This window comes from Artemia sp. Qi Xiang Cuo, chromosome 18 (genome assembly GCF_049724085.1).
Source record: "Artemia sp. Qi Xiang Cuo chromosome 18, ASM4972408v1, whole genome shotgun sequence".
Lineage (NCBI taxonomy): Eukaryota > Metazoa > Arthropoda > Branchiopoda > Anostraca > Artemiidae > Artemia > Artemia sp. Qi Xiang Cuo.
In genome coordinates, this window is record NC_142811.1 from 16,620,662 (window position 1) to 16,647,211 (window position 26,550).

Here is a 26,550-nt window from a genome sequence, read left to right on the forward strand (position 1 = left end):
TGACTTCCTTTGGTAGGTTCTGATAAATTTATCCCCTTTCAAATTTCTCGGTTCTTTAGACTCCCTTTCGTACCTTTCGACACTCATAGTTTTCACCGACTTCCTTTAGTTTCTTCGTACTTCCCTTATCCCCTTTTGAAATTTTTTGTCCCTTGCGACTTTTTTAATCCCTTCTGACGTTTTTTACTCCATTCTTACTTTCTTTAGTAATTTCCTCACACTCTGACTTTCGTTTGGTCCCCTTGAGATTCCTTCAGTCCCTCCTAACTTATTTTAGTCTCTTTCGATTTCTTCTGGTCTATTCTAACTTATTGTAGTTCCTTTCGACTTCCTTTGATTCCTTTTAACTTCTTTTAACCCTTTATGACTCCCCTCTGACTGTGTTTTCTCCATTATGACTTCTTTGTTTTTTTCATTAAAACTGAATGGTTCCGACAGAATCATTCAGTTCTTTCGACCCGCTTTGGTCTTTTGAGATTGCTTTAGTCCCTTCAAACTTTTCTAGTTCTTTCCACCTTTCTTTGGTCCTTTCTTACTTTTTTAGTTCCTTCCCATTTTCCCTGATTTTTTTTTCCTCTGAATTTCGTTTAGCACGATCTAACTTTCTTCGTCTTTTTTTTACCTTCTTTACTTTATTTGGACCTGCTTTGCTCCTCCCTCATCCTCAATTTTCTAAGCTTTTTGTCATGATTTTATTGGTTTTAGAATAAAGTCATAAGAAAAAAAGGGAAAAGTTTTAAGTCTTAGGTACAATTATTAAAAGAAAATAATAAAAAATAATCACCCTTTTTGAGAGGGGAAGGGCAAATCATAAACAAATTCTACAAAGAATGGCCAAAAAATTAAGTATTTTAGGGAGGGAGCGTAGCCGCAAAGCACGCAAGACTTTTCCTAAAACTAAAACTTATGTTTTCTAGCACCTGTATTTTTTCTGAATACACAAACAGGGCAGGGTAATATCACCCCTCCTACTCACATGAATTATAGTTAACTAAAGAAAAAACAAATATAAAAATCTATGGTAGTACACAAAAAACATGTGAGGGGGTATGACCTCCATACAAACTTTTACGCTGTGAAGTAAAAAATTATTGTGACAGAAAAAGCTGTATAAAAATATCAGTTTATAACAAAGCTATAGGAACCTATCAGTTACAACATATTTCCTATGTCTGGCTGTCTGGTTCTTGGCTCAACTGACACGTGCAAATGAACCATCTGACACCTGAACAAAAATCCTGGTTCCCCCTACGACAGAATTTCGTCTCTTCGACCTATAACTTCATGCTTGAATTTGTTCTGTCACAGTAATCTGTTACTTCACAGCGTAAAAGTTTGTATGGAGGCCATACCCCCTCACATGTTTTTTGTGTACTACCATAGATTTTTATTTTTGTTTTTTCTTTAGTTAACTATAATTCATGGGAGTAGGAGGGGTGATATTACCCTGCCCTGTTTGTGTATTCGGGAAAAATACAGGTGCTAGAAAATAATAAGTTTGAAAAGACTAGAAGAAGACGAAAGAGACTAAAATAAGTCAGGAGGGACTGAAGGAATCTCAAGGGGACCAAACAAGAGTCAGAGGGGGAGGAAATTACTAAACAAAGTAAGAATGGAGTAAAAAAGGTCAGAAGGGATTAAAAAAGCCACAAGGGACAAAAAATTTCAAAAGGGGATAAGGTAAGTAATAAGAAACTAAAGGAAGTCGGTGAAAACTTTGATTGTTGAAAGGTACGAAAAGGAGTCTAAAGAACCGAGAAATTTGAAAGGAGATAAAGTTATAAGAACCTACCAAAGGAAGCCAGAAGAGACTAAGAGAGTTTGAAGGGGTTAAAGGAAGTAGTAAGGAACTAGAGAAAGTATCCACTAACATAGACAATGGGTAAATCATTGACTGTGACAAGATCCGCTTTAGTTTGGAAAACAATGACCATTTAAATGCGAAAATTAAAGTTGCATATTTGAATTTGAATGCTAGGATGACCCCCGCTTTAGAATTAAACATTTTAGCAACAAAACACTTATTACATTTCGACATTTACATCTATTGGGAGTTCTGAGCCACTTAGAGTTTATCCGTGTCTCAGCCACTCCCCCTCCCCTAATACCTAAAACAATATTTTATTAATTTTTTCGGGGGTTTCTTCCCTTATGGCATTATTAGCCAACTACTAGTGAGAAATAAGCCAAAACAAATAATACAAAACGTTAGAATCAGCAATTTTTTGTGTACAGACTATTTTCATGTCTAGGCGTTAGAGAATTGAAGTAAGGTGGTACGATGATAAATTGATAGTCATTTCGTAATTACTGCTTACTGTGTTGTGTAGACAAGGGTACAAACTACACTGTTACCAAAACAAGTACAAAAACAAGAACAAATTCGCTCTGTTGGTTTTTTGTCATGGCTGTCTAATTCGGCTTAAGATCTTTCATTATATTTGGTTTCGTTTTTTAAACTAGCCTATTTTCTGCATGCTAGTCTAGCCTAATCTATTTTGTGACCGATAAAAATTGTCTAAAGAATAAGAATTGGCAACTGTTAGAGAATTCTAAGTTGTGTCCAAAAATAATTTAATTTAGAATTAGAAATACAAATTTATATGTCTGTCTTGAATTTATACAGGTATTTAGGAACGCTGCACTGCTAGTAGATTTAAGGCTATACAATATCTTGAAAAGTCATCCTGTCTTGTCGATTTTAACCCTTTTTTAGTTTGTGTGGGCAGACTATTTTGAATTGGTTGGGCGATCTTGTCATAACTTGTAGAGCTTGGATAAGAGATCCAGATAAACGATAGAAAACAAAAATTCAACATAAGCTTTCTCAGAAATTTTAGATAGAACCCATTTACCTTTCCCCGTATTTGTGCCGTAGAAAGAAATATTAAGTTTTAATAAAACTTACATTATCAGAAAGTGTGAATATTGTTTCTACAAATAAACGAAGCTGAATTTTTCCGGAAATCAAGTCTTTAAAAATTGTTCAGCATACCTACAGGGAAAAAGATAGAAATCAGTTCAAAGAAACTGTCATTTAAGTAATTTTGCCGCCTTAGGATTCCTCTCTGGTGCCATCCACTTTGATTGATTAACCTGACGACAAAAAGAAATAAAATTTCACTCTCTTTTCAGCCGAATTTCACAGTCTAGCCACAAATTATTGACAGATTTGGATGGTAGCTAGTCATTGCCGTTGAGACGGTTAGCCAACGCTGATTTTCGAAAAATGATATTTAAGGTATCGTATCGCCTTAATATTTTTATTTCTTAAACAAATTTTAAAACGCTAGAGTTCCCTCCCCCGTTTTTTTCGTACTTACCTTCCAGGATTCACTAGAAATGGAATTCCACGATACGAATGGTAAACAGATCCAATAAGCCAAGCAGTACCAATTCCAAGAAAAACATTAATAGCATTTCCACCTGTAACGCTTGTAATCGATGCATCTGCATATGGATTTTGAACAGCAGCTATTTTACTTGCCAACAACTCTGTTTAAAAAAAAAATCAGCTAAAACAAGCTAAAATGAACCAATGCATTGCTTAATATTCTAATGAAAAAGAAATTAACATAGATAATAAAGAGAATATAAATGAAAAAAGTAATACAGTCAGTGAACAAAAGAGAAAAGGAGTAGATATCTTGGCCAAAACCATCTTCAGTGGAATAAGGGAGGTCTAAAACAAGTAAAACAAAGCCATCCTGACACAAACTGAAATTATTTGCTTTTATTGACACACATATTGACTAGTTCTTATTCAGGCTGTTTTTTTAAGTAATTTTTCAGTTTATAATTTTCAGTATAAAAACAGCAACAAGTAAAACAAAAGGGAATTTATTGAAGACAGTGAAATATTTCTGAACCATAAATGAATATTTTATCTCAATATCCAAGAGCCGTCCTCAGAAAACCATATATAAATAAACCATATATAAATAAACCATTTATAAATATACCATATATAAATAAACCACATATAAATAAAATAAGGCTTACACTAAAATGTGATCTTTAGAACTAAAATCAAAAATTAAAACAGTCCAGAACCATTAATTCATAGAAGTTAAACAAGGACTGAAGATAAAACATCACGAAACGAGGCAATTCATTCAGGTAGATATGAATAAAAAAATATTTTTATTTCGATTCTGATTTTTTTAGCAGCTAACGTAAAAGGTCTTTTTGTAACAAGCTCATCGGTATTGGCTGTTGATTTTGGAATACAATTTTTTACGTTATTTTTAACTAAATTTGTGTATAAAGCGTTGAGTAAATACTCTCCCAAATCCTTATTTAAAGAAATACTATTATTTAGAACAAGTTTATGTTCTATTGCCTCCCGAGCAACTTGTTTAATGCCCAAATCCCTGCTAATGAGGGAGATGTTTACAAAAAGTATTGTATGGCTTGGGTTTTCAAAAACATGGCTGCTTAGAGCAGAATCAAAATAGTTAGGGAAACTATTTAAATTTAAAACTTTGGTTGTAATAATTGCATTATAATGTTCCTTCCTGTGAAGCATGTCGTTAACGGCTATATCTGTTAGGCAATCTTGTACTGCTTGTGAAACTTTATATAGTAGATCCATTTAATGTAATTATGGAAGTCTCCCTTTACTTTGCATGCGATGGCTCGTATTACAGGCTACCAAATCCTATTACAAGAACTAAACATGGTAGATAATTGTCTTTTTTTGTACTTTATGGATTGTATTATTTAGAAAAGTACAACAATGCATGGTGGACCTCGAAACGCCTCCTGAAATTCAGTCAACAACAAAAAATCACAAACATTTATACTGTCTCTTTGGCACTTAAACTCAGAACGTCACACATTCGCAAAGGAGAAAATTTCCTGATCTTTGATTCATTTTCAAGGCACGTTACTTTAACAATTTGTTCGGAAAGGCACCTAATTTAAATCACATAAGGCGGAAATTTAACACTTTAAACTCCACATTTAAACTTTTTAAATTTGAAACGAGTTTATACCATTTGACTTTAATCTAGTACTTTTATTTGACTTTTATCAGTACTTTAATTTGACTTTTATCAAGAATAAAGAGGTATTTAGACATTTAATTATTCTAAATTTTTAGTTTCAAAAACTTCTTAATTGATTCTAATCCATCAAAATCGAATAGTCTGTTTCTTGATATTTATTTGATAACTAGACAGGTGTAAGAAAATTTTGCTTAGGCCTGCTACTTGACTATATTCTTCTTCGTCCTCACTTTCAATGTCTCCATTATCATAAACTTTTTCTGACCGCCATTTCTCTTCTGATGCGGGACTTACCGCTGCATTTAATGCATTTCATTTTCTGGGATGCATGAACATTTTCTGAATGCCATCTAAAGCGTCTCCTTTTGTTTCTGGTAACAAGAAGAACATGAAGACAATACCAACAACACAGGAAATTGTGTACAGCCAACATGCTCCATAGAATCCAATGTTAAGAGCCAATGTGTCAAATGACTTGACAACGGTGAAAGTGTAACAAAGGATGAAACAAGAGGAGAGTGATCCAAGAAGTCCTCGGTATTTGATTGGGAAAACTTCACCCATAATCAAGAATACCACGCTATCGTACCCAAATGAGTAAGCCACAATGAAAACCAAAAGGGATACCAAAGGAAGCCAACCAATACCGGAAGCCGCTTCCTCTCCCTGCTTGACTTTGATAAAGAAGTAAGCTCCCAAAACACATAGAGAAATGGCCATCAGTGCACCAGAAATCATAAGAAGAATTCGTGGACCGGCTCCATCAACCAAAAACGTAGCACCGACAGCTGCAATCAGCTGCATAATACCAACAATAATAGTTGCATCGTTAGCTGGTATAGTGCTCCCAGCTGCTTCAAAAATGTGCACTGTATAATAAATAACTGCATTGACTCCACTGAATTGTTGAAAGAACATGAGACCCATTGACAACAACAAGGGCTTATGTACAGATCCTTTTTTCAGGTCGCTCAATTTAATTCCTTCACTACCAGAACTGGATGCTTTCATCACGTTGGCCCGAAGTCTCTCAAATTCTGATTCAATATTCATACGACTTCCTCTGTAAAATGGTAGTGATTTCTTTGCCTCTTCTTCTTTGCCTTTTGTCAACAAAAATGAGGGCGTTTCCGACATACAAAACATCGACAAAAGCTGCGTAATAGGCATAACACCACAAATCTAAGCCAGTTCAAACCAGTTTACATATTTACCAATGGCATAAGTAATTAAAATAATTACAGCCAGAAATATTGCAGTGAAGCTCCCAAGTGCTCCACGAACCCTTGGAGATGTACATTCACAAATATAAATTTGAGCTGAGGGGGTTGCATCACCAATAATAAATCCTTTCACAATTCTAGCACCTATCATCCCCGAGGGGCGAGTCGCAAATCCAATAAGCAAAAAACCAATCGAATGTGGTATCGAGATAAGCGCTGATGCTAATTTTCTTCCAAGAATTACTGAGAGCGGACTGGCAGCTAAACTACCTAAGACTGATCCAATTGGGGGAACACTACTGATCCATGATACATCATCGTGCGAACAACCTGAGTCTGGAGTCATCTCCAGACTCCAGAAGTTTGAAGCCATTAATCATGAAGACGATGAAGCCATTAATCATCCTTCGCCTTCATTATCATGAAGGCAAAGGATGCAGTACTTGTTGCGCCCATCTGGACCAAGACCTTCTCAGGATTTTTGAAAAAGAGCTTTTTCAAAGACATTTTTGTTGTGCTTTATTCAGCGCCCGAAGAAAAATATCTTAGCCCTCCTTCAGCAGGATTTATCATCTGTTCTGCACGCCAAAAGTAACAGAACTAGTAGGTAATTGTCTTCGGCTCTGCGGTTGTATAAAACAAGAACATTCGTTACTAATTGAGTTATTTTTGAATCTTGACATTTTTTGTAACCCAAAATACAATTGAACACCATTGAATGTTCGATGTACAATTGAGTGCTTGGTTCATTTTTGAATCAGAGTCCCGGACAGCAACATAGCAAATAATGAAATTTAGCCTACAGTAACTGACAATTTAAAAGCGTATTAAACAAATATATCAAGTGATTGTGACTGCAGCGTTAGCTGGAACCTAGTAAAAGCCGAAAACGTTTTATAGTAACAAGACAAATAACTTGAAACCCCCTAAGAATGGTGTCGAAAGAAAGAATAAAAAAAAGAATGGTGTCGAACGAAAGAATAAAAAAAAGAAAAGTGGCTGGAACCATGAAATGCCTCATAACTGTACACAAATTGCTGTTTAAAGGCTCAACTTAAAAAAATTCTATATCTAGTGCCTTTTGTAATTAACATAGAACGATATTTGAAATAAAATATTTTTTTTCAAAAGCTACATTTTCATATACAAGATGGTGACTAATATTATTGTCGATAGGTAAAAAAGGGGTAAAGAAAATGGCCCCCATCCCAAACCAAACAACTGACCACTTCAGGAATCAAACCCTCGCCCTTCGGACAGTGAATTCCAAATTCAGCGCGTCAACTTAGTCGATAGCGTTATTAAGTTATGTTTTTCGAGCCAATGGGTTTTCCTTGTTCTTCAAGCCAAGGGACTGTAGGTTTACTTTATAGGGGTCTCGGCCAAAACGGTTCCAATAGCATACTTTATGTTTCGATGTGACATCATTTTCTAGAGTTTTTGGCTATTTTTTTCTTACTATGGACCGTTTTTATCTCTTACTAGTTTGCCGCTACTGCAGCAGCCCTGAGAAAAAAAAAACAGAAAAAAGCCTATGGCTTTTTTTGCTGAAATAATAAGAGTGTATTCATAAGGATTCAGGCAGTTAGGTAATATCAACTTTGTTATTATTAAATTGTATACGCCGCTGTTTGTTATTTACTAGGTTTCAGCTATTTCTAACGGACCCAAACTCAAAACGAGCGGAAATTAACATGATTGGGGCTCAAAACCCCTATCCCTTCCCAAGGCCAGAACATGATTTGCACTTTACAGAATTTTTTATATTCTGCAGTATCAACATATGTATATTAAACTGACAATACACATTGATTTTTTTTTCAGTAAAGTGCCAATTATGTTCTGGCCTTGGGAAAGGATTGGGGGTTTGAGCCCTAATTAAGTTAATTTCTCTTCGTTTTGAGTTTGACTCGGTTTTGCTCTTTATGACGTTCTAGCTAAGTGTGGAGAAAAAACAAAAGAAAAACACATACCCATGTTGCATTTCTTGGTTCCAGCTCTTTCCATTTTTTTCAAGCCAATAGGTTTTCCTTGTTGTTCAAGCCTAGATTCTGTGAGTTTCTTATATAGAGTTTTCGAGCAAGGTGTTTCCGACAGTGTACCTATTCTCTCGTTCAACACCATTCTCAGGGGTTTCGAGTTGTTTATATTGTTACTATAGGACGTTTTTGGCATTTATTACGTTGCAGCTACCGCTGCAGTCACAATCACTTGATATATTTATGTAATACGTTCTTGAATTGTCAGTTACTGTAGGTTAAATTTCATTCTTGATTATATTGCTACCCAAGATTCATATCCAAAAATTCACCAAGTATTCAATTGTGCATCGAAAATTCAATGGTGCTCAACTGTATTTTGGGTAAAAAAAATGTCAAGATTCAAAATTAACTCAATCTCAATTAAAAACTAATGTTCTTGTTTTATGCAACAGCTGAGCCTAAGACAAGTATCTACCATGTTTAATTTTTGTAATTGCATTTGGTAGCCGGTACTAGGCAAAGTAAAAGGAGTCTTCCATAATCTGGGTTAATTGTTTGCCACCCCCCAAAAAAGCAACAAAAGAACTAAAATTCAAAGTTACTAAAAAAGGATTTTTAACAGCAGTTTTAAACACCGAAATGTCACTACTCTTTTTAATTCTCTGATCTAGATGATTCCAACTTCCAACAAAAACTAAAATAAATCATAACTCCTTAAAATAGAGTCAGATCAAAACAACAAGTACACTATTAGAACCGACACGTCCGAAACCCCTACATAGAAAAACTTACCTTCTCTTGGCTTGAACAACAAGAAAATTAAATTTGGCTTGAAAATCAAGAAAAGAGGTTGCAACCACGGTATTCTGCATATACAGCATCGTTTCTTTCTTTTTCTGTTTTTTTTTCTCCTCAGCTTGCTCGGCACTGGAAAATCATAGAGAGCTGTTTAGTGGCTCATTTGAAAGGAAATTGATGTATTAAAAACATTTCGTAGTTGAGAAAACAATTTAAAAAACCTAATTAATTTTTTTGCAAAAAACTGCATTTTTCAATAGCTCTGTAATAGCGAATGTTATTAACTGTGCTTGCTTCCTGGAACCAAACTCTTTTGGCTCGACTCTTTTATCTGTATAACGTTGGGCTTTATTTTCACACACAAATTTATTTTTATTTTAGCTTTCAGTTCAGGATTGCTAAATTTATTATGTAAACTGTAAAAATATTTATGGTGTCTGAGGAATAATTTTAATTAAAAATGTAAAAAATATCTGAAAGCTTTTAAATTAGTTTCATTTATTATGTCATATAAGACGTAATAAGTGAAAGAATATTTGTACACGTTTATCTTTTGACAAGATAATTTTATTTTATTTTCATTCCTTAAGAAATCATCATAACTAAAATTTTCCCATACTGGGAATCGAACTCGGGCCTACTGGGTGTGAGCCGGCTATCCTAACCAGTAGAATATGTAGAATATATTAAAATATCTAATTAATGAAGTTTATGTTAAAGAATTAAAGTAAAGAACGAATAGTAAAGTCTATAATAACTGAATATTACTAGGAGACTAAAAGTTTGTAATAAAATCTTACTTTTCTAGAAACCAGCATCATCCATTTATAATTAACCAAAAAAAAAATGCCAAGGGTCAAGTTCGAACTCCAAAAATTAGAATGAAAAAACATACGCTCTATTGACTGAGCCATCAATGCTAGAATATTATGAAACAATATACATTTAGTTTTATTGTCTCAAAATGTATATAATGTATTATAGTGTTAGCTGTAACTATGTCAGTACAGAAATTGATAATGTCATTATAAAAACTGCAAAAATATTTATGGTGTCTGAGCAATTATATTATTTTTTTATTTCAAACTACAAAAATACCTGAAAATTTTAAATTTAGTTTTGTTTTTTGCTTGATTTAATCAACGAAAGTTTCATTTCATCTCTCACTTCAAAGTTTTAATTATCTCCTAAAACCAAACTTTTTTCGGCTCAACTTCTAAAGTGTGTATCTCTTGTGCTATACTTCCGTAGAAAATAAATTCATTTTTTAATTTTAGTTTTTAGTTCAGAATCACTAAGGTTATTATGTAAACTGCAAAAATATTTATGGCGTCTGAGCAATAATATTAATTTCTTAATTCAAACTAGAAAAGTACCTGAAAATTTTTAAATTAGTTTTGTTTTTATTCGATTATATAAACAAAAGTTTTATTGCATTTCTCGCTTCAAAGTTATAATTGTCTCTAGGAACTAAACTTTTTTTGGCTCAACTTCTAAAGCGTGTGTCTTTTGTGCTATATTTACGTAGAAAAGAAACTAAATTTTTTATTTTATTTTAGTTTCCAGTTCATTATGTAAACTGCAAAAATATTTATGATGTCCGAGGAATAATTTTTATTTATCATTTTAAACTAGAAAAATAGCTGAAAATTTTTCAATTAGTTTTGTTTTTTTGTTAGGTTATTGCTACTCGAGGCGTGACTTTAACACGTCAAATCATATTAAATCGATCTACTATAAAATCTTATAGTACAAGATTGCCTTATAGTATATATATAATAGTACAAGATTGCCTAACATATATAGCTGTTTGGCTCAACTAAATGGCGTGTCTTTTGTGCTATATTTACGTAGAAAAAAAATTAAATTTTTTATTTTATTTTAGTTTCCAGTTCTTTATGTAAACTGCAAAAATATTTATGGTGTCCGAGGAATAATTTTTACTTATCATTTAAACTAGAAAAATACCTGAAAATTTTTCAATTAGTTTTGTTTTTTGTTAGGTTATTGCTACTCGAGGCGTGACTTTAACTCGTCAAATCATATTAAATGGATCTACTATATAAGGTTATACAAATAGTACAAGATTGCCTAACAGATATAGCTGTTAACAGCATGCTTAAGAAGAAGGACTATTATGACGCAATCATTGAGAAGAATAAATACTGTATGAAATACCCAGGCTTTTTACCTGAAATATTTAATATTGAGGACGTAAAAAAATTAGAAACAGAAAAAAACTCTGACACAGAGGAGGTAAAGAAGGCTTTAGATAAAATGTATGATAGTCAGGAATCAGATGAATCGGAAGATGCATTTAAGCAAATGGATGTGTCAAAAGAAGGAAATTTAACAATGGAAGAAGTTATAAAGGGGCTAAGACTTGAAGACACCCCTCTTATGAAGTATGTATTGTCCATATTTGATAAGGATAAGAATAATATTTTTGACTTAAATGAATTTAAGGTTCTTTATGGTACAATTTTGTCCCAAGAGGCTTATTATGTTTTTCAGGTTTTCGATTTTGATCGTGACGGCATTATTTCACTTTCAGATATATTTCACCTTTGTCAAAAAATTCCAAAGAACAAGCTAGGGATAGATATAAATAATAATTTAAAGCTAGAAATTGGAAATATGATTCCTGAAAAAGGAGGTTGGAATCACAAAGATTTTGAGGTACTATTCGAGGAAAAGATAAGGAGAAGACAGCCCGGACACAAGGATAACACAGGAGATGGTAAAGGTTTTCTTTCCTCGGTGTGGAACTTGTTCATCGGCAGATAAAACTCTACAAAAATAAGCTAGTTGCCCTCGATTCACTTTCGACAATTAAAAATGGCACTAGCCCTTTGAATTTCCAATTGAATGAGCTTTTTTTGAAGTTTTTATGACAACGCCCTCTTTAAAAACCTTATATGGCCCCAGGGCATAACTTAAAACCTTTGCCCTGAGGGTTGTGGGGAGTTTCTTCCTCAAAAACATATTTTCTATCTAGAAATCAACTATGCTGAACAAATTGGCTATCTCAAAATTTTGACTGGATGTATTTTGGAGAATGATGGGCATGGGGGGGGGCTAGTTGCCCTCCAACCTCTTTAGACTATTAAAAAGAGCACTAGCCCTTTGAATTTTCAATCGAATGAGCCTTTTTTGAAGTTTCTACGACAACACCTTCTATAAAAAGTTTATATGCCCCCAGGGCAGAACTTAAAACCCTTGCCCTGAGGGTTATGGGGGAGTGCCCTCCTCAAAAACATATTTTCTATCTGAAAATTAACTAGGCTGAACAAAATGGCTTCCTCATAATTTTGATTGGATGTGTTTGGGGGAATGATGGGGGGGGGGGGGCTAGTTGCCCTCCAATCACGTTAGACTATTAAAAAGGACACTAGCCACGCCAATTTCCAATCGAATGAGCCCTTTTCGAAGTTTCTACGACGACTCCTTCGTTACGAAGTGCCTGGGTACGGAGAAAAAAACAAAAAAAAACAACACATTGTGCCCACATCGTTCTTTACTTAAGCAGCGCTAGCGCACTGCCTATGATTCTGAAGTGTTTAACGTTCGGTCTAATGTATTTTCCTTTTGTTCTTATTTTCTTGTTATTGCTCCGTCTTCTTGTTTTTTCAACGGGTTTTCAAATAAATAAAGCAGTTAAACCGCTTTTTAGTAAATATTATCAGAGAGAAGAAACATGTTAGTGGTAGTCGTGGTTGGAGTAGCAGCACACTGAATTTTTCCTTCTATGCTTCAGCATTGAGCCCATATTTGTAACCGACCCCCTCCAAGTACTTGAATATTAATTTTGAAACAGTCTCAAGTACCCTAAGGAAATATTTACCGACTAAATTGTCATTTTAGAATTCCAGAATGTAATATTTGCATCAGATTGTTATAATCAACATACTCAAAATCCCTAAATACCAGCTTGGGTAGAAATTTAACATTTTTAAGAAATCTATTTTGATTTTGGACAATGATTAGCTATTGACAAATTTTACCCTTTTGGGTTATTGCTCAAAAATTCTGCTAGTTGTCAAGAGTAGAATAGAGTTTGTCTATTCGTGAATTTGGTGGCTGCAAGAGACTTATATACAGAGATTTGCTTTTCTACAGATATAAAAGGGTCATCAAAGCTGAATTTGCAACAGGATAAGAGTTGCGAGTCCATGTAGGGAAAAGTTGAAGATATTTGTGAAATGAAAGAAAACTGAACCAAAATCCCGAGTTATCTATTTTAGCAGAAACTTTCCAAAATGGAAAGTTTCAAAACCATGTTATTTACTGGGGGATTGTGTCAACGCCTGACTTTTTGTTATATGATCTTTGAACTATTTTTAACAAAATAGCTATCTCAAATTTTTTATTGGATGCATTTGGGAAACAAGGGTGTGAGTAGAAGGAGGGATGCCAGCCATGTACGAACAGCTGTACGAACAACTTGGACGAACAATTTTACATACCTCTTTCTAGGTCAATGACTGGGTTAGATTCTGACCACGACATGTGACATCACCAGACTTCTGAGAATTTTAACATTGGATTCGCGCAATAGCTCCAAGAGGTTTTATCAAGCACAACGAATATAAGGAAGGATTTTCAGTATAGTTGATATTAGTATGGAAATAGAATTCGAGAAGAGAGCAGTTTGACTATACTCCTATATTTATTCATAGAGATATATTACAATAATGAGTGGAATTTTTACACTATTAGAAGTTAATAGTGGAGTTGGTAGCGACAGCAATGATACAAGAGTACCAAACATTGCGGTAGAAATCATAAGAGGATCACAGCTTTGTCTTGAATCGGATGAAGTATATGCAAGATTCATGTTATCATTGAGTAAATTTAAATTGGAGGGCCAATTATGCTTAGCTGTAAAAGTTTATATAGCACATGTGAATAGACTTCAAAATGCTTTAAATGCAATAGTGAAGCATATAGAGGACGATAAGTTATATCGGTAATTGTATATGTATTATTATTGTTGTAATTATACACACACAGTAAAATTGTTTCAAAATTGAAAATGTTCCCTTTCTTATTGTTAAATTTTTTAGATTATCGAATATTCTTAAAGTAGAGAGAATCGTGGTTAGTCTAGAATCAGCAGTGAGAGTGTTAGGATTGAAAAATGAATAAATTTGAGAAAGAGAGAATTAGGTCGAATCTTATGATTATGGAAAAACATTTGATTCTAGATGAGGATTTTCTAGAGTTATCTCTTCAACAGAAGATATTTTCTCAGGGAAGACTTGACAATATAATGAAAACTGATTCTCCACCGTTGGACTATTGTATGAAGCTTTTACGACGTGACTCAAATGCATTTACTCAATTTATTGATATATTAATTGAAACAAAGCAGAATAATATCGTGGGTGTACTTTTGGAAACGTTACCATAGATTCTTTGTAGAAGAATCTCTCTTCAAAACATGTTACGTAACGTAACAGAGTTACTCCTCTCTCTCTCCTACCCCCCCCCCCTCTGAATTTATCGAATGTGGATCCGTTTCTTTTTAGCTGTGAGAGAGTTGACAACTGAAACCAAAAAAATATTCTATGCATGTCCACTATGTATGTATACTCTTAGTGGTTGGTCATCATTTGAGAATTGTGCAATTATTGATGAAGAAAAGTGTAGACTATGCAATCCATGGAAATTACATAGAGGATATGGAGTACAAATTAAAGGCTATAATTCATGTCTTGAAGAGATTTGTAACTCTCACCCTAGAGGGCAACTATGCTCCAATTGTCACTATGACAAATGTGATCAATGGGAGAATACTTATCCTTAAGCAAATGTGATTTTAGTTTATTTCTACGAGATTAGCATCGTCGTGGTTTTAAATTATTTTTAGAGGAAGAATCACAAATTTCTTAAAAAATTATTTTGAGAGGAAGAATCGCAAAAAAATCTGTTTACTTTCTTTGATAGCATTGATACACTTACGCTATTTTGATTTGGTTAAATTTTAAGAGCAGAAGTAACCCCGAAAGTTTGAACATAATACCCTTATTCGTTCTCGGGATACTGCTGAGATGCCTTATTTGGAATTAATAATAATAATAATATATAGAAAACCCGTCGTATACAATAAATGTACAATGACAGAGTATACAAAAATGCGAAAAGAGTAAACAAAAAGAAAACATACTAAAAAATAACAACAAAAGCAACAACTTCTTAAATAGTATAAAAAATAGTACGAAAAGAAGAAACATAGCAAACTTGCCCATTCGAACTATAGAATTGCTGGTTTTGTTTTTTGCCGGCTAATAATTGTCTCAACAACTTGATTTGGGTCCGCTAGGTTGAAGTGCCGAATCAGAAAACTATCTTTTGTCAAAGGTGGCAATTTTAGTAGGTACTTGGCAAAACGGAAAAATAAAGAGCGAATTTTAGACTTTTCACGGTTTGCCAATAATTTCCAGAATGGGGTCACATATAATATATATAGCAGAGCGGTAGCATTGTAAATACTTGCTAGTAGTGGACGGTTAAATCTCAGAGTGGACTTAACGATCAAAGCATAGGAGCTGGAAATCCGCCGTTCAACATGTGAGATCAGGAGGGAGCGGGTATGCCGTAATGAGGTACCTATTGGCAGCCCCAGATATACTATTTTATCAACTGGTTTTACTGAGCAATCACCTAGTGCAACTTAACATTATGTTTATGAGCATAATGGGCAAATGGGAGGGTGGGCATGGGAGGGTGGGAGTGAAAGGGGATTAGTTGCCCTCCAATCACTTTCAACTATTAAAAACGGCATCAGCCCCTTCTATTTTAAATCGAATGAGCCCCTTTCGAAGTTCCCATGACAACTCCTTTGATACGAAGTGCCCTGTTTTAAACAACAACAACAACACAAATTATCACTAGTCACTTTTGACTATTAAAAAGGGCACTAGCCCTTTGAATTTCCAATCGAATGAGCCTGTTTTGAAGTTTCTACGACAACGCCTTCTGTAAAAACCTTATATGTCCCCAGGGCATAACTTAAAACCCTTCCCCTGAGGGTTGTGGGGGAGTATCCTCCTCATAAACGTTTTTTCTATCTGGAAATCAACTATGCCGAACAAAATGGCTATCTCAAAATTTTAATTGGATGTGTTTGGGGGAATGATGGGTGTGTGGGGGGGGGGGCTAGTTGCCCTCTAATCACTTTCAACTATCAAAAAGGGCACTAGCCCTTTAAATTTCCAATTGAATGAGCCTGTTTTGAAGTTTCTACGACAAAGCCTTCTATAAAAACCTTATATGCTCCCAGGACATAACTTAAAATCCTTGCCCTGAGGGTTGTGGGGGAGTGTCCTCCTCAAAAACATATTTTCTATCTGGAAATCAACTACACTGAACAAAATGGCTATCTCAAAATTTTGATTGGATGTGTTTTGGGGAATTATAGGCTTGGGGGGCTAGTTGCCCACCAATCACTTTCGACTATTAAAAGGGCACTAGCCACTCTAATTTCCAATCAAATGAGCCCTTTCAATGTTTCTACGACAATTCTTTCGATACGAAGTGCCCGGGTATGGAGAAAAAACACATTGGGGCCACATCGTTCTTTAGTTAGGCAGCGCTAGCGGTCTGCCTATGATAGATTGTAGAGTAGGATTCCATTTCCTTTGCAGATAAGAGATGAAAGCCCAAACATCTGAAATTCATGTGGGCAGCCGGTCCACGATCCTATTGCACTAGCACTTTTTACAAATCCCAATGCTAATTGTGATGGAATTTGGCCATTGATAAAGGATAAGTCAGTGAATGTGCGCGAGCCTGTGTCAATATGACGCTGATTTGTGATTGTATGAGGAACAAGTAGTTTAATAATATTTCGACTGGCTCTCAGTTTTTCCACTCCCAAAGCAAAAGAACTCATAAACTGCTGCTTTCGTACACATAGTATTGCCGAGGCGAGAGAGAGAGTTACATCAAGATTGACAAGAAGTTCCTTTCGTAAAATGAAATTGGATGGAGCAAGCGTCAATTTTACATCCACTTTAATACTTGGTGGTAGTTATTGGGGTATATTAAAAATCTCATGATATATTTTTCCAACTAGATGTAATTGACTAGTTTTAGCATTTTTAAATGCATCTGTAATATTAGTATCTGTAATATATTCATATCCATTGGAGGTGCCACTTAGTTCCTTGCATGACTTGGGTGTCATCAACATGAACTGCATATAGCTTGTATAATTTAAGAGATTGTTGCTAGTGCTCACCAATGTTCCACTTATGTAGATACTGATTTGACGAAATAAATTATGTAATACACAATTTTCACAGGATATTCCATCAGTAAGACTTGGCATTTCATTGTCAGATTTCTTGACTATCACATGTAAATCTATAAATTTCGAAGACATGTGCATAAAGTAGTCTTTATTGGAATGAATTTGAAAGTGGGTATTATCAGAGAGGGATTGTTGTGGATAAAATTGTTCATAGTATCCATGTTTTACACTCAATCAATCATCAATCATTTTATTAATACTAAACTCTATTACAAACGCAAAGAAAAATTATTTGGCCCAAGAAGCATGGCTTGTTGTGGGCCTTACAACACAATAATAAAGCACTAAAACAACCATAAATATTACTCTAAATCAAACAATATATATGAATATATATGAAATAAAGATTAAAGAGAATAAACACTAGCATATAGTAAAAAAAATTATAATAATAACGATATTTAAGGGAAAAACACAAAAAGGAGAAACACTAGGAAAAGAGAATACAGAGAAAATAAACGAAGGAGAGAGAGAAATTACTAAACTGAAAAGACACGACGAACCACTGCCTTTGCAGACAGAAATAACGGGACATCCAGTGGGATTGAATTCCATAATTGAATTGGTTTATAAACCGGAGACCTCTGGGCTGCTGTATATGAACGTTTGGGCAAAATAAGTCTACGAGAAGAACTATGTAAAAAGTAGAATACCTACCTGAGCTTGTCCGTGAAAAAAAATTGCTGCAGAGGCGGTTGAAGTGTACCTAGAAAAGCAGAATGCGCTAAATAAAAATTACTTTTACCCACAATACGATCCAGCGGAGCTATTCCAGTATCATTATAAAGATCAGAGGAAGGGTAAAGCCGAGAGAGAAGAAAAGTAGCCTTCACTACCCTATTTTGGGCTCTTTGAAGTGAGCAGAGAAGAGATTTATTAGTATTACCCCAGAGAGAGCATCAATAAGAAAGGTAAGGAAATATAAAAGCATAATAAAGAGAAAGCATAACATCTGGGGGAAGAAATGAGTTAACCCGGTGCAACATTGAAGACTGGCGGAAGATGAGGGAACGGGTGTGAGTTATATGAGGCTTAAAAGAGAGAAAACAGTCAAGATACACACCAAGAAATTTCACCATAGCAGTTTCCCATAGGTCAGGATGATTGGCTCCCTTACATCTCTCCTACGATAAGGGGTCCTGAAGTGTACAATGGCACTTTTTTGGCTGTTGAGAGTCATACCATTTGACCAGCACCAATCTTTTACTTTATCAAGAAGACCTTGAGCTAGGGAAGTGGCAGCTGCAGCAATGAAAAAGTTACTGTCATCAGCGAAAAGAATAGCGTGCACAAGGGGATGAAGACTATCAACAAGATCATTAATGTAAATTAAAAACAAAAGTGGTCCAAGCACAGAGCCCTGTGGGACACCCTTCAATATAGGGAAAGTAGTGGAAGAATTACCATTAACTGAAACATACTGAGATTTTCCCGACAGATAAGACCTTAACCATTCTAGTGGGACTCCATGTACTCCAAATGAAGATAGTTTAGAAAAAAGAACAGAGTGGTCAACCATATCAAAGGCCTTTGAAAAGTCATGAAATAGATGCAAAACACACAAGCCCTTGTCCAGATTAACACGCACAAACTCTATTGCATCTGAGGGTACATACGAGGTAGAGAAAGTGGGACGAAAAGCATACTGATGGTTAGTTATGAGAGAATTTCCTGCAGTCGTATTAGTACTAAAACAAATGAAGAGAGTCTACGATACACTACTCTTTCAACAACCTTGGAGATGACAGGAAGAAGGGAAATGTGTCTATAATTTGAAATTAGAGATGAATCACCTTTCTTATGTAAAGGTAAAACATTAGCAACTTTAAATAAATGAGGGAAAACACCAGAAGAAAGAGAGAGGTTAGTTATGTGTAAGATGGGGTTAGAAACAAACTGACCAATTTTTTTAAGAACATTATTACTCAAACCAAAACCATCAACTGAACGGCTACTTGGAAGCTGGGAAATAATACTATAAATTTCAATATCATTGCATGGGGAAAGGAAAAATGACTTTTCTGCTATGAGAAAACTACTTAATCTATTCTTGGGTTGAATGGGAACTGAAGGAAGAGTGGTGAAATACGAATTGAAGGCGTTTGCTGAAGAATTTTTATCCACAATAGATCGATTCATCAGCATTCCCGCAATGACATGGGGGCTGTTTGAGTTTCTTGCGAGAAATAGCTTCATTAACTACATTCCAAACCTTTCGCAAGTTCCCCTTACACTCATCAATTCGACGCGAAAAATGGAGCTTTTTGGCTGGACGTACTGAAGTCGTAAGTACATTTTTATAATGTTTATACTTCAAAAGATCATCCCGTGTTTTACTTTTACATGCAACATTGAACAGAGATACCTTCATATGTGTAGCACTGATCAGACCTTTAAACATCCATGGGCATTTGGGTATAGAATTCCTTGGTCTCTTCCTAAGAGGAAAATGCTTATCCAACAGAGCTCCCATACGACACACAAATAAACTTGTTGCACATTCAACTTTGCACATTCAACTCACATCAACATTTTCTGCATTGAATAGATTTAAAGATGAAGTGATTGAATGATGGGAATCCTTATGTGGTAGATATCCCATTGTTCAGTCTATGAGAAGAAATCCAGTTTCGATCTGACAATTTTCTTCCTGGGGCTTCTTCTTTTACTGCTTATTGTACTTATTGTCTTTTTCCTTCTTTTCTTTGACAGGGGTGATGTCTTTCGTTTCTGACCTGAGTAGAGACTGATGAGTTTTGTTTCTCTTGATGAGACTGTTTCTCAACCCTTTTAAACCTTTTCCATTTTGTCAAGATTTTAATTGTTCATCAAGGGTTCGTGCACTGGACCAAAGATTTTCAGAAGCACTTTTTTTAAAAATCCTTGCCATAGATCCAATCGTGTAGTATAGAGGATGCACAATCTGTCGCAGCCGGTACAATATATTTCTTACCCGCACAGAGGTAGTGCGGAGCGAAACAGCTTAGCAAACCAACTGCCAAGACCATAGTCAGACATTGATGAACGACCTTGGTAATAGCCTATTCCATTGTCCAGTTGTCTTAGGCCAAGAATATTAACATAGCAGTCAATATCAGGACAAATGAATACCACTATTCTGTTAAACATCTTGTTTTTTAACACCGACAATTATGGGTCGAAAATTACATTTAATCACAGCCAAACCTTTTGATATTGCTAGAGGATGGCCTAATTGAGTTCTTTGTGTTAACTGGCAGAGCTCCATATAGGAAGTGTTTACTGGGATATACTGAAGATGCATTATATAGTAATGATGAATATTATCTTGATTGGTTTTTCGTTCAAGAACTCGTAGAAGGAGGACATTGCTATTGCCAACTCAAGATGTTTAAACAAATGAAGCATAGAGAAATATACAAGTGTCCGTGAAGAAGGCAGGCTGGTAGTCAGCAGAAATAATATTAGTGTTTCCAGGACTTTTACCATTGATTATATTAAGTTTAAAGCCAAGAACATCTTTTAGATTATCATTGAGAATAAGCATTTCACTGGCAATAAGTTTAATAATGTAGATCTTGCCCTATTCCTTTGAAAGGCTCCTTTTTTACGCGCGGAAACTCTTTTATTGATAGAACGACATAAATCATTCATACAAGTGAGTTCCTCGTATGGTAGGCTTAATTTTTATTTCATACTTGTAATATTTTTCTAAGGATACCATAGGTATTTTTAAGAATACAGACGACAAGAGCCACTTCATACGTGCCGTTGAATTAGATAGCGGGAGAGAGTTTCGTCCAAAAATAACTTGTTTTATTCAAATCATTGTAGAGAGGGTCAGGGACATAGGACATGAATGTCACATAGAAATCATTGGGCATTGTTAGTCTTCAACTGCGACCCAAGAAATAAAATCAGAGTTGTATTTTAGCCAACGAACAAGCAACTGTCTCTTGCCCCTGCAAGTACGGTTCTTTAATATCTTTTCAATTTGATAAATTTCACTACTGTTTCTAATTTTTTGTAGTTTATATTCATAAAAACCTCCGAAAATTTCATCATCTTTAGTATATTGCAGCCGTGGTTTCATATGTCCTGGGTTCGGTGTCTAGGATTTTGGACACTTTAAAAAGTTCAGTGCTCCATAAATAATTTTCCTTTTCAAAAATATTGCTGATTCTATTAATTCGAACAGTATCGCCAACATTGAATTTCTTCTTTACATTTTTTGTTTTTTCACTGGAATATTGTTTAAGAAAAGTGTCAAATGTATTTTTACTGCAATGAACTTCCTGAGGGCTAGTATTGAACAATCATCGATGAGGTCGTTGGTTATATATTTGCATGATTTTATCTAAATCATGAATAAAAGCAGCAGTAGGTTTCAGTGGACAATATCTCGAAATTAATAGACGAACCGTTCTTATCAATCGTTCAGCAAATGCAGCCTTTATCGGACTCTGACTGTGATAGAGCTTTAATACATTCTTACAACTACGGCAAACTGTTTAACTTACGAGCTATGTATATGAAGATTCATTTTAATCTGTACAAAATCAGTTAATTGCTTGTTTTTGAAGTAAATGGTTGTAAATCGGAAATACTTTTAGAAATGGGTTTGATTTAGGATTATAGGTTGATGTGATTATTGATGGGTAGTGTTATCCCATGCCAATCATGTGACAAGCAAATATCACATTCCTATTTGATGTTACTCATTTGTCAATAGTGACATAAAAGGGAGAATTTGCCATTATTGACTGCTAGTATATTTACAAGAAATATTGTTAAATTTAAACCTCACATTATTTGCATTTTGCGACAACATCATGTCCTTAACCATTTCGCCTTCTTGCATATGGCCCCTCGCGTTCTCTCCTTGTGTATAGGACGTCAAGGCTCCAATGTATTTAATTACTTAGGGTTGTAATTGGTTGTCGATTCGAGCCTTTTTGACGGCGGGAGGACCATATTCTTTAAAATTATCCTTAAAAAGAAATTAAATTATAGTTCCTTTCATGTACAGAAAAAAACATTCAACGTTTAGGGGGGGGGCATGTACCTAGGTATGAAAGATCTTTGCTTTTTTTTCATTTTGTTGGTTTTCTCTTTGTTGGTTTTTACCTAGGTTTGGTTATGTATTAACTATATGCTATGCTATACCCTCACCCCCTAATGTGCGAATATATAGTTCAAACTTGTTTCTTAACTATTATATTTTCATCCTATTTTATTAAATTAACATTAATCAAATTTGACTTCTTTCGTGTGTGTTATATAATGCATAAGTACCATGTTTTCTGGCACATAAAAGGAAGCCATAATATAGCATAAAATCTTGTAGATATTATAGAAATTATGTATAACTTTCAAAATGTTATAACCTCTAGAAACAAGGGGTATTTAGATATAAGGGTTTGATAACACAGTTCCAGCATATAGGCTCAAAATTAGATAGAAAAAGCTCGTTAACACAGACACTTAGCATATAGGCCTAAAATTTACACCAAACGACATTTTCAAAAGCTAGCCCAGTAGAAATAAATTAATGTCTTCAGAGAAAAAATGCTAGCTGGGTTACAATTAATATAGACTTCATGCAACCCCATCCCCCTCATGTGCAAATATATACCCTGAATTGGTATATATAGGGGGGGGGTGTGGGCTAAAATTCATTTCCGAGAGAAAATTATTATTATATTCAGACGCCATTTCTAAAAGCTAGTCTAGTAGAAAATTAATGTGATCAGAGAGAAAATGCTAGCTGGCTTACACTTAACATAGACTTCATGCAATCCCATCCCTCTAATGTGCAAATATATACCATGAATTAGAATATATTGGGGTAGAGGACTAAAATTCATTTCCAACCAAAAAGAGACGTCGAGTGGTATATCCACATTATTCGTAAGACAGTAATATGATTTGGTAAAAATTTACCATACAAATATCTCAATTAATTATTTATAAACAAAACTTACGTAATATATTTACGTTGCAATAACGTCTAAATCATCCATATGATGTTTGCTCCAAAATGCTTTGAAACGAAGTGTTATCTTAGCCTCGAAGCGCGATGATTATATACAACGCCCCACATGCCATTGCAAATAAAACGGTATTTTGATTTCAACATAGAAATTATGTAAATTCATTGGTGAAATTCCATAGAGTCTGATGATATCACATCGTCCCGCTCGTATTCTAACCCTGTCATTGACCTAGAAAGAGGTGTGTAATCTTGTTCGTCTAAGTTGTTCGTACAGTTGTTTGTACAGGGCTTGCACCCCTTCTTCTACTAGCGTAGGGGGAGAGGTTACCCTTTGATATCTTTTGACACTTAAAAAGTAAACTAGAACTTTCAATTTCCAATCAAATGAGCCATCTCTGAAGTTTATACGCGCATTCCTTCTATAAGAACCATATACGCCCCCAGGGCATAACTTAGAACCCTTGCCCTGAAGACCTTGGAGGGGGGAGTGTCACGCGCAAAGATATAACTTCCAGAACTCTCAACTCTGTTGAAAAAAATGGCTACCTTAAAATGTTGATTGGATGTGTTTGGGGAAATGGTGGGCGTGTAGGGGGTGTTAGTTTCCTTCCAATCACTTTCGACTATTAAAAAGGGCACTAGCAATTTAAACTTCCAATCAATTGAGCCCTTTTGAAGTTTCTACGACAACGCTTTCTATAAACACCTTATATGTCCCCAGGGCATAACATACAACCCTTGCCCTAAGTTCTGCGGAGGGTGGGGGGGGGGGGTTGTCATCCTCAAAGACCTAATCTCCAGAATTTTTAACCACGTTGAACAAACTGGCTGTCTCAAATTTTTATTGGATGTGTTTGGGGAAAAGTTGGGCGTGAGAGGGGGATTAGTTGCCCTCCAATCATTTTCGACTATTAAAAAGGGCACTAGCCCCTTGAATTTCCAATCGAAGGGGCTCTTTTTTAAGTTTCTACGACAAAGTTTTGTATGCTTATACAAAAGCTTATATGACCCCAGGGTATAACTTACAACCCTTGCCCTGAGAGCTGTGGAGGTGTGCTCTCCACAAAAACATAATTTCCATCTGGAAACCAATTGCGTATAACAAAATGGCTATCTCAAAATTGTGAATGGATGTGTTTGGGGAAATAATGGGCGTTCAAGGGGTGTTCGTTGCCTACCTATCACTTTTGACCCTTATAAAGGGCACTAGAACTCTCAATTTCCAATCGAATGAGCCCCCTTTGAATTTTTTACGATGGATGCTTCCATATGAAGTGCCTCTGGGAAAAAAATAAATAAATAAATCATAGGCAGCGCAATCGCGCTGCCTAAGTAAAGAACGATGTTGGCACAATGTATTATTTTTTTCATTTACAGCAGGGCACTTTGTATAGAAGAAGTTGTCGCAGAAACTTCGAAAAGTGCTCATTCAATTGGAAATTGGAGTGGCTTGTGCCCTTTTTAATAGTCAAAAGTGATTGGAAGGCAACTAACACCCCTTCCGCGCCCATCATTTCCCGAAAAACATCTAATCAAAATTTTGAGATAGCCATTTTGTTTAGCGTAGTTGATTTCTTGATAGAAATTATGTTTCTGAGGAGGACACTCCCACACAGCCCTTAGGACAAGGGATGTAAGTTATGCCCTGGGGGCATATAAGGTTTTTAAAGAAGGCGTTGTCGTAGAAACTTCAAAAAAGGCTCATTCGATTGGAAATTCAAAGATCTAGTGCCCTTTTTAATAGTCGAAAATGATTGGAGGGCAACTAACCCTCCTCTCACCCCACCTTTTCCCCAGACATATCCAGTCAAAATTTTGAGACAGCCATTTTATTCAACGTAGTTTTAAGTTCTAGAAATTAAGTTTTTGAGGATGACAACCCCCCCCCCCCACAGCCCTCAGGTTGAGGGTTGTAAGTTATGCCCTGGGGGCATATAAAGTTTCTATTGAAAGTGTTGTCGTAGAAACTTCAAAAGGGTTCATTCAATTCAAAATTGAAAGCGCTAGCGCCTTTTTTAATAGTTGAAAGTGATTGGAGAGTGACTAACACCCCTCTCAAGCCCACAATTTTCGCAAACACATCCAATCAAAATTTTGAGATATCCATTTTGTTCAACGTTGCTGAAATTTCTGGAAATTAAGTATTTTAGGATGATAACTCTCTCAGAGCCCTCAGTGCAAGGGTTGTAAGTTATGCCCTGGGGACATATAAGGTTTATATAGATAGAGTTGTCGTAAAACTTCAAAAGGGGCTCATTCAATTGAAAATTGAGAGGGCTAGTGCCCTTTTTAATAGTTGAAAGGGATTGGAAAGTGACAAACGCCCCTCTTGCGCCCACCATTCCCCAAACACATCCAGTCAAAATTTTGAGATAGCCATTTTGTTTAATGTAGTTGAAAGTTCTGGAAATTTTCCCCAAATTTGCACTTTACTGAAAAATACAAATGAATGTGCATTGTCAATTTAGTATACACATACTGATATTTAGTAATGAAAATGTTAATATAATTTGATTTATTAAAGTTATAAAAGTAAAAACATTTATATTTTTTTTTTCAGTAAAGTGCAAATTTTCTTCTGGCCTTGGAAAGTTATAGGGATTTTGAGCCCAACTTATGTTAATTTCTACTCGTTTTGAGTTTGACTTGGTTATTTATTGTAATTTCTGTTCGTTTTGCGTTTCATTTATTTATCGATGGTGATTTGTGGTAGTTTCACGCTTGTTGAATTATTTGATTTTATTTTTGCTCATTTTTTGTTTAATGGACTTCTTTACTTTTCTTTGAAAAACTTATTTTGTGAAAAATTTCTCTTTAATTCATAAATATTAAAACATTGGAGCCGTATGGCCTTTACTTTAGGCAACGCTATAGCGTTGCCTCTGATATCATTGAAACTTTTAAAGGAGCTAATTCGATTCAAAATTAAAAGTTGTGGTGCCATTTTTAAAAGTAAAAAGATATTGGAGGGCAAGCAGACCTCTCCCAAGCTTATTCATTTTCCAAACTCACCCAGTCAAAACTTTGAGACAGCCATTTTGTTTAGCATAGTAGAACGGTTCAGCACTCTAGGTATATTGGATATGTCAACGCCCAGCAATTATACAACTGGCCCATTATGCCTTAATACTAAATGTTGCTTTAAAATAAATCAAAAGTCACATTGAAAATAAGAAATCTCAGCAGTTTATTGAGAACGATTAATGCTAATGCTGTTACTTCTTCTGCTCTAACAATTTCAATAAAT

General features: G+C 35.1%; 1 protein-coding gene and 1 pseudogene across 1 annotated transcript in view; both read right to left on the bottom strand.

Moving 5' to 3' along the window:
• LOC148941252 (sodium/calcium exchanger 3-like) overlaps positions 1-26,550 on the bottom strand; it is a 90,670-nt gene that overhangs the window by 2,850 nt on the left and 61,270 nt on the right. Inside the window, exon 8 of the mRNA XM_089103813.1 lies at positions 3,324-3,495. Coding sequence (XP_088959939.1) covers positions 3,324-3,495 — 172 coding nt within the window. The remainder of the gene's footprint in view (positions 1-3,323; positions 3,496-26,550) is intronic.
• On the bottom strand, positions 5,322-6,179 carry LOC148941253 (facilitated trehalose transporter Tret1 pseudogene; annotated as a pseudogene).